Source organism: Melospiza melodia, chromosome Z, assembly GCF_035770615.1.
Source record: "Melospiza melodia melodia isolate bMelMel2 chromosome Z, bMelMel2.pri, whole genome shotgun sequence".
NCBI classification, from domain to species: domain Eukaryota; kingdom Metazoa; phylum Chordata; class Aves; order Passeriformes; family Passerellidae; genus Melospiza; species Melospiza melodia.
In genome coordinates, this window is record NC_086226.1 from 72,887,568 (window position 1) to 72,899,593 (window position 12,026).

The 12,026-nt window shown below is 38.8% G+C and overlaps 1 protein-coding gene across 3 annotated transcripts in view; it reads right to left on the bottom strand.

Moving 5' to 3' along the window:
• Positions 1 to 283: 283 nt before the first annotated feature.
• SNCAIP (synuclein alpha interacting protein) overlaps positions 284 to 12,026 on the bottom strand; it is an 88,041-nt gene continuing 76,298 nt past the window's right edge. Inside the window, exons 9-12 of one of the 3 annotated variants that reach the window (XM_063179790.1) lie at positions 10,395 to 10,487; positions 6,901 to 7,969; positions 5,042 to 5,109; positions 284 to 851 (exon numbers count right to left, since the gene is read on the bottom strand). In XM_063179790.1, coding sequence (XP_063035860.1) covers positions 767 to 851; positions 5,042 to 5,109; positions 6,901 to 7,969; positions 10,395 to 10,487 — 1,315 coding nt within the window. In that variant the 3' untranslated portion in view covers positions 284 to 766. Of the gene's footprint in view, positions 852 to 5,041; positions 5,110 to 5,248; positions 5,316 to 6,900; positions 7,970 to 10,394; positions 10,488 to 12,026 lie in introns of all 3 variants that reach the window. The other 2 variants (XM_063179789.1, XM_063179791.1) reach the window with 2 other exon arrangements.

The following is a 12,026-nucleotide window of genomic DNA, read 5'->3' on the forward strand; positions in this document are numbered from 1 at the left end:
ATTATGCAGTAACAGCTCAGCAAAGCTGAGCACACTGCCAGTGCTTGACAAGTAGCAGTAATTGGTAATTTAAAACTGCATTTACACCGTTTTTAAAAAAAATTTCTACATGTTTTAAAGCTGATAAAGGACTACTAAATATTAAAACAACTTTTGACACAACTAATTGACTGAAATCCAGAAACTAGATGTTGTCTAATTATCAAATGAACATCAAAAAGAATAAAAAAATCTTACAGCTCAAAAGAGGAAATGAATTACAGGAATATCTGCACTCAGAGTATCCTATTAACACCATCTTTATTTCCTTTTTACAAAAAATAGAAATAACAACAGACAAAACATACTAAAAAAACAATCAATGCTTTTGCCTTGATCTCACTGAGGAGCTGCTCAGGCAGAGTCCTGGATGAAACTTTGACAGTATATGCTGTTGACAAAGGGAAATAAAGATATATGACAATATATCCATGCAAGACACAAAGTACAAAACGTGTTCCGTGGCCTAACAAACATTTTGGAGTTTGCAAGTGTCATAACAATTTTCAAATTGTTACTTCTGCTCACCCATGCCTTTACACAGCACAGCTTACAAACAAGTTACATATACACATATATCATAAAAAAGGTTTGTATATGGTATAACTGATACAAATTAAGGCATCCTAACAGCTGCTGTTTTGCTGGTGAGGGCTATGTCTCATATAAGTGTTTCAAAAGGCTATATTTCAGGTATTTCAAACAAAGTGAGACATCATGACATGTTTTAGAGGAAGAATTCCTGCAGCTCTGGCTCTTCAATACTCTTTTGACTGTCGGATTTCTGGATTTTCCTGTTGATGTCATCATGCCTGGAGAAAAACCAGAGAATATTACTCAGTGGTAACATTAAAAATATAAAGGGGTTGGCAATGTGTTTGTTTATTTACCCTGTTTTGTTCCACTTGTATGTATTCAAATCTGAATTAATCTTTCTCTCTGGGCTCATTTTCTAGACACATGCTAAACATAATACTTCTTAATATTGTGGATTTTTTCTGAGTTATAACTTCATTCTGAAATCAAACCTGAAAACCAATGGGATGATGAGAAGCTTTTTAAGTCACAGCACTAATTGGTGTGCTGTTGTCATGTTCTGGTAATAATGCAAAGAATATAAAAAAAAATTTCCTTGTACTTTAGAGGAAAGTATCACAGTGATGGAAGGATCCACTACAATCAACATTAGACATATCCTATTGGTTTCTGACTCTGCCTGTAACAGGATTATCTTATCACAGTTAATATCATCAGAGAGAAATGAACCTCTCTATCTATTGTATAGGAGATTTGAATGAAGCTTGCCAATTAGAGTAGAAAAATTAAGCACAACATATCTGTAGCACTCATTTTCTTCACTTCCTTTCATATGCTCTTGCTCTGAATTCCCAGTATGTTCACCTTCTCTTCAATTAACCCTTCTAACTGATTGTTCACTACGCATCTAATCCACAGCAATTTTCAAACCTGCTAAGAGCCTCACTTTTAGTTATTAGTACTGAAGAGCAGAACTCCTACAATGCTGCAAAGGACAGACACTAGAGTGAGACCAAGAGCGTGCATGAAGGAGTTTGCCCTTTAACTCATAAGCCTGACTCCTGTAAGCTAGAACAGCTTTATTTCAATCTACAACCATCACAAAGAATCAAATATTCCCAATAAACCTACACTTAGCATGGTTAGTTAACCTGGTGGTTACTTCAGGGTTTAAGAAGCTGACCTCATGGTTTTGGGTCCTAATAAGAAATGCATGAGGGATCATTCTATTTTAAACCCCTCTTTATTCATCTAAATTACAGCTGTCACATACCCAAGGCAAGATCAAAACGCACAGAACTGAGCCAGACCAGACAGATTTTGCAGAACTGAGCCTGAGGAGATAAAAGAGGAGCTTAACTCTTTGCTGTACCTACAATGTTGGCATTTCAGGTGCATTGCTGTTATCATAGCATTACCTGTGTATCTTTACTGAAGGATGCTTTATAAGGCTAAGACTAACCTGCTGCCCTGGGCCAGGCTTGCAGGGTTGAAAGCCCTGTGGGTGAGCTCCCCATGTAGAGGCTCACTAGGCCCACCAAAGAGCCCTTTGGCAACTCCACAGTTGCAGTGTGACCTCAAAGAAAATTTTTGGCTAATGCAGATGTCTCTAGGCAACAAGACTGAACAGATATGCTTTTTACAACTGGAAAAAATGTATCACTAATATTGCTAGCTAGTAACCAAATTTCTAATTAAATTTCTAACAGATTCTAGTGCCCATATGCCCACTAATACATCCTCTCATGCAACAAGCAGTGACACGTGATCACAACCGTTCACCAGAGAACAAATGTAAATCTTCTGTGACAAAGTTACTTTCACATTCATGTTACACTCTACTAGTATAGTTACTAGCTACTGGTTAGTAATTAGGTAATGGTTACTATTTTGTTGGACACAGAGATAAGCATTCTTTTTCTGAAGAATATATTTGAAATTGTAATTTACACATATTAGGCCTAGCAGTGGGATATGTATTAGGTTAGACCCACTTGCTATTGTAGAAGCATGCCTATTTTACTATCAGACAGACATGATGATGGATTCTGCCGAGTGCCCCCAAGTAGGAAGCAGTTTTTGCTGTTCATAGCTGTACCTATGTACAGGGTTTTATATTGATATGGTGAGTTACTGTTTATTTTAATGTAATGCAGATCTCAGATGACTCAAAGTGTGGGAAGGAACTGTTCATTTGCATACAGGTAAGATGGAAAAAGACTACAAATATTTGCTTGGAGTTGTAATATGCAAAAGTCATCCTTCCAAAAGAGGAAAAAATATCCCAAACCATCTTGCACATCCAAAATTTCCTTCAAGGCTTTAAGAAAAATAGAGTGTATCAAATTTAAATAGGCCACTAAAAAATTTAGCAGAGTCTTCTACTATTAAGCTGTGACTAACTTGAAAAGTAAACTACAAACCCTTAATGGGGGTATTTTGAATGAAAACAAAAATAAAAAAACAAATGAAAAGAACAGAAGCTGAAGAAAAACTGCTGGAAACTAGCTGGCAGGAATGCAATCTCACTGAAAGCAGATTTTGTATAATGACGTCAGATTTCAGAAAATGCTAATGAAATCCCCTATTATAAGGGTGTAGTGTGACAATGGGCTTGGGACAGTGCTTAGAAATACAACTTCCCAATGTAAAAATCTGTAAAGTTTTTAACCACCAAAGACTGTCCTGTTTTCCAAAAAAGTTCTTTATTTTTTTCAAAATAGTTCTGAAATGCTAATTATGTAGTGTCCCCAGACTATCCAGGGAAAATTCAAAGTGTCCAAGAGGTTGTAATGCATACAATGGTGATGTTCTTGTAAGATTTAAATGTCACAACTACTGGGCATCATGTAGCTGACAAATGACAGGCACCCATTTTGCTATTCAAAAATCACAACATATGCCATAGGTCATGACAAAGGCTAACTTAGAAGTTCTGAGAACCTTTGGTCTGTGTCCTGATTTCTGAAAAGCAAAATACAACTCCCATTTTTTTGTGATGTTTGGCAAACTCATGCACAGACTTGGGCACACAGTTTGCCCACCTCCTGATTTGTGGGCACTGTAACACCTCCTCCAGCTGCGCCAGTCGCGCACTCTGCTCCTTGCTTCCCACTCTGGTTCTCCAAGTGCCTGTGGTAATGGGGGCTTTAGGACACGGTGCCTGCACCAGCAGTGCCTGGAGGGATGGCCAGGAGCTCGTGCCCAGCCATCACTCTCCCAGCAAGGGATCCACAGCCCTGCAGTGGCAGCCAGGCATTCCCGTCCCTCATTTCTGGGAAAATGCCATACTGCCACTCTCACAAGAGCAGCACGCAAGGCAAGTGACAAATTACAACTGCCTACACCTAGGAGATGGCTCTAACATAAGAATGAGATTAATCATTTTGTACTCCTCTACAGGCAGCTGGATGTTTTGACTGGAAGCTTCACACTGATGCTCCCTCAGACGGCTGCTATCCAGTTTTCTGCACAAAAGTTTCCCTCTTTGTTTTCAGAAGAGAATGAAACCTCTTGGAAATCTTACAGTTTCTGGTTTCACATATGCTGTGCCAATGGCTTCTGAACAAGACTCACATTTCCATTACAGAAACGGAGTTTTTAAGTATGGGAAGGTCCTGGCAATAGAAAACTAGTGAATGGACCCCCCTTCCTTCATATATTAGATATTTAGAAAACACTAACTTGAAAGTTAGGAAACTTAGGGTCTTGAACAGCAGAATAACTAATTTCAAACTAACTTTACATCTCAGTTTAACAGAAAAAGAAAAAAGGAATTTGTGAGTGTTAAGAGTTAAATGCAAATGGCAGGTCATTTTTAGAGAGCATTTGCTTATAAAATAAACATTTTATCAACTGTTGTTTTTTCCAACATATCTTTATGTAATTGAGGGACTGGTTTCCATCTGTCTGAATAATCTTGAGGGAACAGGACTAAATTAAGGAATTTGAATACAGTCAGAGTTAATCTGATATTAAAAAGAGTTAAAAAACAGATTTAACTTCAAGGTCTAAGGAAAAGTAAGGAAAATGTGTGAAAACAGAAGAGCACTTATTCTTACAGTAAAGCATTCTGCTTCATGTTCTCTGTACTCTCTTTAGAGATGAACTGTGGTCTTTTTGCTCTTCTCATGAGAGGAAATTTAATTTCCATTCTCATCTGGTACTTGACTTTTATTCAACAGAGGCAGAACGCTCAGCCAAAGCCTGCTATATACCCTAGTGGATTTATGAGCATGAATACTTTCTGTACTTGCTTGGAACTGAAATCCTGTAGCCAGTTCAACTGTGACATCAGCAGAAATCCATCATAAATTTTTGCTTTTCTAGGAATTTAGATGTTCATCTACTTCCCCTCTTGTGAATCAATCAGTTTGAGTGCTTCAGTTACAATGTTAAAAAACACATACAATTTGAGAAAAGAAGGCAGCAGAGATGCTAAACATTACCAGGCAAAAGCACATACCAAGCATTGTTACACAGCTCTTCATTCAACGTGCTAGAAGAAAGACTGGTGTAGCTGAAGTAAGGATCCTAAAGAAGTACAACATCATAACAATTAAGAGCATGCACAGCGCTTCCCACATGCATAACATGGAAATCAACTAAAACATGCAGTCAGATAGCCACAGTAACATTTAAACAGATTTCTTTTTGCACCTGAATTTGTTACCTCTTTGAGATGCGTGCTGTGGTTCTTTGGGTTGGTATGCAAATTTATTCTTTCCACGGTTCTGATGCTGGCAGCAGTAAAATGCAAACATGGTCTCTTCACAGAACAAGCATTTTATACTGCAAGCATCAATACTGTTACAATTACCTCATACAATCCTTCAAATTTCTTAGGGAACTACAAAAAATGCTCATGGACCTGCAACCTATCAGAACATCTTTGAAAACAGATAGTCTTTTCTCCTGTCACTATGAAATCTGAATCTCCCATTTAAAAAAAAAGGCATTGTGTGGTAAAACTACTTTGTTAAACTGGCTGTTCAACGAGATGGTGCATGTCTTTAAAGACTCAAATCAGTAGCTCATATTGTCATTCTAAGTAGACTAAGAAATGCAGTCCCACTTTTACTTAGCCCTTTAGGTCTCCTTAGAATTTTTCATTTTTTCATTTAATTTCATTTCAGTTTGCAATAGCAATAACTATTAATGGTCTAATAGCACCCACTAATATGGACTATTTACTATTTCCCAGTTCTCTCTTTCCATTCTTTCTTTTGCCTCTTCTTTGCCTAAGATTTTCCTGTATTTTTCTCCCATTAACTTGTCATTCTTGTTACAGTATATAATTCACTACTGCTGCCTCTCCTCCTATTAGCCTGCTTCATGTTTTTTTTTATTTTGAAATTATTGTTTCGCCTCATGTCTTTCCATCTACTGCTTCCCTCCCTGCCTGTCTTCCACAGCAGATTAAGTCATCTACAATTCCCTCTCACTCATCTCTATTGTATCTCCAGATGCTTGCACTTCACTCCACAAACATACTGCACCCACAGTATTTCCTACATCTGTCTCCTCTATTCAGTACAAAATCACAGAATCACAGAAGTAACTAGGTTGGAAAAGACCTTTGAGATCATTGAGTTCAACCTATGACCTAAAACCTTGAAAGATGCATTTGCTCCAAGTATTTTCTCCTATCTTTTAAACAAGAGGACCAGTCTTTAAAGTGCACACATCCCTCTTTCCCTTAGGTTCCCAGAAAAGGGACTCTGTTCACTGTAGAGAGGGAAAGATCTGAACACAGCATGTTTTCTGACAGGCCAGCCATAAGCTCTGACACAAGAAGACTCTGTGCTATGAGCAGAAGGTGGCCAAGGAAGACTTGCTGCCGACAGCTTCACCACTTAGGGTTGGCTGTAGCTCCCACAGAAGCATGAAGGACCATTTCTGCAATATTTCCTGTTATTTTTATTTGGTTGGCCTCATCAGTCTTTACTGGACAGGACTAGTCCTTCAGTTATTTACTCCTAAGAAAATGCATGGTTTCAAGACTGGCATTCTCACTGTATGTTTTGTCACTCACTGCAGCACCAAACATCATTTCCACGTGAATCACATCTCTGTGGAAAGCTTTCAACATAGATTATGGGAATCATGTGCCCTAAGAGCACAGACTCTATACAGAAGCAATATTTGCCACTCCTTGGAAAATTCTTTCAAAACAAAAGTGGATGGGCTTTCTGTAGGTCAAATACAATAAAGTTTGTGCGTATTGTTTTGCAATAGAAAGCCAGAACGAAGAAGCTGTCACACTTATGCATTACTTAATGAGACAAGGAAAAAAAAGGCCCCTCCTTCTTTCAGTGTACTCACTGGCTTGTTTCTTCCTTTTGAGACAACTGCTGGATTTCCCTTGCTTTCTGTTGTCTTCCTTCCTAGTGAGGTAAAAGGCAGCGTTGAGGAGGTTTTGATGAGGTTTGCTGTTTGACAGTTGTTGTTGTTATTTTGGTTGCCACTCAGTGTCTCCATTATGGAGCGAAAGGCTCCAAAAGGCCTTTTCAGCTGGTCCCCTGCATGCTCCCCAGAGCTGGCTGGAGCCCGCACAACTCCTTTGCTCCGGTCTTTATCCTTTTCCTCGTTCAGTTCTGATTCTGCTAGCTCCACCTGCACCACAGGCTCCTCAAAAGTTACTCGAAGTTTCAAATTTTGAGAGGTCCTGCGCTTTGAGGATGGAGACTTGAGAGCACTCTTTGGGCTGGTGGCAACCTTCTGGGCAGTAGCACTGTCAGTGCTGGATGGAGAGCTGTCTGCACAGAACTGGTTCTGAGGGACGGTACCAGACTGATATGGGGCTTCGTTATCCACATCGCTGCTCTCCGAAGTGGGGGAAGGACTGTGGCCGTCCACAGACTTAGAGACTCTGATGCCAAAAGGGAAGCGCCGTCCTGCTGTGGAAGTGTGCTTCTTCAGCATCATGTTCAAACTCTCCGCGCTCTCAACACTCTCCACTATAGGCTGAGGCCTTGGTTTGTCAGTTCTTTTCACAGGGGTGTTCTTGTGGTCCTCAGAATTAGCTGAATCTGTATCAGACTCACTGAGAGACCGCTGCATCAGCTGCCTCAGTCGGGCTAACTTCAACTCCCTTTTCTCTGGCAGAATCTTCTTCACGTTCTTGGAGGATGCATGAGCATCCTGAAATTCCAAAGTCAGCTTTTCCTGCATACAGACATTTTCAGAGATTTCCTTCCCCAGCAACTGGCGCAAGATTTTATCGGAGTCCTCATCTTTTATCTTAGCTCGAGCACGAGTAGATGTGCTCGTTCCCAAGCTGCCAAGAATCTGAATCCCATCTTGGGTGTTCAATTTACTTTTTGGGGGAGACAATTCATCCGCTTCAGATGGTTTCCACTGGGGTTTGCCAGAAGCAGGAGATGATGGCAAGCTTAAAGAAAAAAAGAGGAAATGTCACAGCAAAATTAAGGCATATCTAAACTGTGAAAGTGGCATTTCCAATATATGTGTCTGTCTCAGTTTATTGTTACTTATCCTTTTCATTGCTACTCATATGGAATTCATTACTGTGATGCCACAGCAAAGATTCCATAGAGAAGGATGTAATACTGTTTTTACTCCTATGTAGAGTTTGAGTGCCTTCATTTTCTCTCACAGAAAAAAAAAAAAACCAAAAACCAATCCTCCTTAAAATCAAAACTTAGAATGGCTATTCAAGCATCAAATATGACTTTATGAGGAAAACTCTAGAGAAAGGACTCCTATTTGTGAGAGCTGACATGCAAAAAAATCTCCACAAGGCCAAATGTCTACTATTCAAGTCACATCATAATACAAAACTAACTTATTTTAGGTCCTGTTCAAGTACCACCTCTCTGCATAGCATTGATTTCATAAATCTAAGCTGCATCTGGTATTAATAATAACAACCATACAAGACCTCATAAAAAATCAGAGCAATTTGCATTGAGAACCTTTTCAGATATGAAATATTGAAAAGCAAGAGAAAGGTGACACGAATGTATTTCATACTAATAGAATAATAAATTAAATTTAGAACTCCAACTCTTTTACAGAAAGAAACAGCAATTTCAACAATGCCTGATTTGTGAAGAATGTAAATTACAGAGACCTTTTCTTTTCCCATGACATATGCTAGAGCTCATAACACTTCACATTCTTACTTTAAACCACTTTTCCTCTAAGCAAGGACAAGGTGACAAAATTTAGGTTCTTGTGAGGTTGGTAAGCACCTCCTGCTCTGATGAGTCCGTAGTTCTCACAGCGTAAAAAATTCACATGCCTATACTAAACACCAAATTTTCAATTAATTTTATGCCTTTTTTTTTTCTTGAGGCAACCTAAGCACTCTGAAGAACATGCATTTATCTACAGTGCACATTCCTAATAAAAGGGATATGTTCTCTTAGATCTGCTACTGCCTCCTTGGATGATGAAAATATCTATAAGTGAGTTCCAACTAGAAGGAAAAGTAGTAACCAAGTATGAAATAAAATAAATAGAGTGTAATTTTCAGACTTGGTTACTTAACCAAAATGAAGTTGAAGCCTATCCTTTTACAGGAATAATGAATTATGAGGGATTTGCTTTCACCTGATCTTATCTGGTACTGAAAGTAAAACAGTCTTGGTGCACACCAGAACTCAGATGAGAGACCACTTGGAAAGATCAGGCAGCAAAAATCACAGAAACCAAATGAGCAGGAAAACAGCTTTGGGTCCCATTGTCCCTGTTGAGCTGGCACACAGGGAAGACAAAGATTCCTAAAAAAAGGCAACCCCCCCTTTTTCCAGTGTAGTTTTCTACTTCAGCAGGAGTTCGGAGCTTACAGCCCTTTCCTAGCTGAAGTTCCTTTACACAAATGCATCTCCAATCCTAAAGTCTTTGTTATCTACAACTGCAATTGTTTGCACTTTGTCTGAAATAGTGACACACGAAATTCAGGGCCATGGAGCACTTGTACAGGAAAATGCTCAGGATTCTGTGAGAATTGAAAAAAAGCAGTCATTGACTCTACAAGTTCATACTTGATGACCACAGCTCTGATTGTCAATGGCTGCAGAAGCTTTTATGCCAGCTTTACATTTTCACATACATGCAGCCCCCTAACAACGCTGACATAGGGAAAGCACTGTATATGGCTTCCAGAGAGGAAAACAGATTAAAAAATAAGGATAAACCAAGCTCTATTTGCATGTGAGTTACTTTATTTCTTTCAAAATCATCTTCAGCCTGCTGTGAGAGTGAGGTCATGCTTGCTTCATCTGCTTCCATGCAGATCTCTCACTGTCAGAGAGACCCAGTCCTCGGTCTCCCTCTTCAATGTCTGAAACTTGTGTTTCTTTCTGTGACTTCTGACAGCATACGTAAACAATAGCTTCCAGAGATTTGACTTTTTATACAATCTAGAGCAGGTCAAATATTTAATGAGTATAGGGAACCATATTAATAAGAAAGCACGGTTTTTTGGTAACATTTTATAACTTACTGCTAAAAGTAATCTATGAACAAAACATCAACCTTTACATCTTCCCTAGAGTTTCCAGGATCTTCTGCTGTTCATCTAATTCAAAACATATTACATTCCACTGTAAAATTGGCTTTCTCTCTATTGAAAAGCAAGGACTATTTAGTTCATACTCAGAAATTTCCAATATTCCAATATTCAGCATTACTTACTGTCAAACTCTAGCTCAGCTTCAAGTCCACCAGGTAGCCCTACATTTTCTTTACAGAACACATCTACTATTTAGCCAGATCACAGCTTCTCCTGATAACTGGTATATTATGAAAATGTGCAAATCCAGGCTGCAGTACAGTTCCAGTCACCTTACCTTGGGGATGTGGGCAGTGACTTGCCCTCTGACCGCTGGGCTTCTAAAAGCTGCTGGAGCTGGTTCTGTAATGTCACACGTTCCACAGTCTGCCTGCAAGAAAATGTAAGACTGTTTACCTCAAATTGTAAAACTGACTAACTTGCATAAGTAAGTTACAGGAAAACTGGTACTACCCTTTGAATTAAAGAAAGAAGTCCCCTTCACCTGTACTTTATATAATAAATAGAGAACTTGTAAATAAGAACATAGAGAGTTTGTGCTTCTGTCTGAATTTCTGCTGACGTTTTGTGATCACTGTAAAAGAATAACTGAGAAAAACTTATTTGTCAGATCCAATTATTATACTCCATATAAGGACAAGTGTATGATTATAAGCACCAGTGAATTTAAGCTGACTCACAGAGACAAAAATATGGTAAACTTAGGACATTTGTTTCTTACTTGTTCACGGAAAAGAATATCGCACACAGATTAAGCAGTCACTTTGTACCTTCAGTGGATGGCCTTCATCATCTGAGCAACAGCTCAGGAAACTGCTCTCTCCCTTTCTATTTGCAAATGAGCTCAGAGACACATTTCTGCCCACTGGAAAGGATTGGTCCAAACTACAGCTGCAGGATGGAGTTGGCTGTTTGATGTTCGTACCACATCTGCTTGTCATGCAACCTTTTCAAAGGTCCTGCCTGGGCTCTGCATCCACCTTATCCCTGTACTGTACCTACCCAAGTGTATCACTTTCAGTGTGGTGTTCTGATCTACACTGTTTTTCAGTGCTCTACACTTTAGAGACAGCACTTAAAAAATTGCAATAGTACCTAAAAATTGTTAATGAGAGTGATATCCACACAAACTCCATTTTCCATTTGTCACCTGTAATCACATCTGTTTGTCCTGCAACATACCTATTTTCCTTGGGTGGTCTCAGTTGAGCATTACAACCTACAAACCCTCAAGTACAAGAATGGCAGATTAATTTGCACAAAAAGATCATCTTTTTCCTGCTTCCATGCAATTCAGACATTCCATTCTTACATCAGAATACCCCTTTTTGTTGACCACCACAGGTAACATCTGTTTAGTGATCTGTAATTTACAATGCATCTAAACACTGCACAGAGAGAATTATTTGAAAACTTATAGAAAATTAGAGATTGGGAGGTTTTTATTCCCTGGTCCTGACCAAATAACCATGGGAAAATTACTTTTTATCATGTTCCCCCAGGCTCTGCTTCTGTTGCTGTCTATGTTTTTAGTACTTTTATTCTTGTTGTATTTGGAGAATTAAGGCAGTTCTCTACGAATCAGCTGGAGACTTTCCTAGCTCACATGCCATCAGCAAAAGATTTAGCTGTGTTCCAAACGCAGTTCTTATAACTGGCCATGTCAAGGCCAGAAAGAATCCAGATCACTTTTTAGAGGTTGTACTTACAGGGCTGGCAGAAAAAAAATTTGTTTTACTTTTAATATATCATAGTGAATTTGAAAAGTGAAATAGAAATAAAGGTGTGATCTTGACATACTGCCTTGTATTTTACAACACAGCCAGGCTTTATGTAGATCCTTTGTTCCTTTAATTTTCCATCTTTCTTCCTCTGGCCTACACACTTCCTTAGACTATTTTAAAATTAC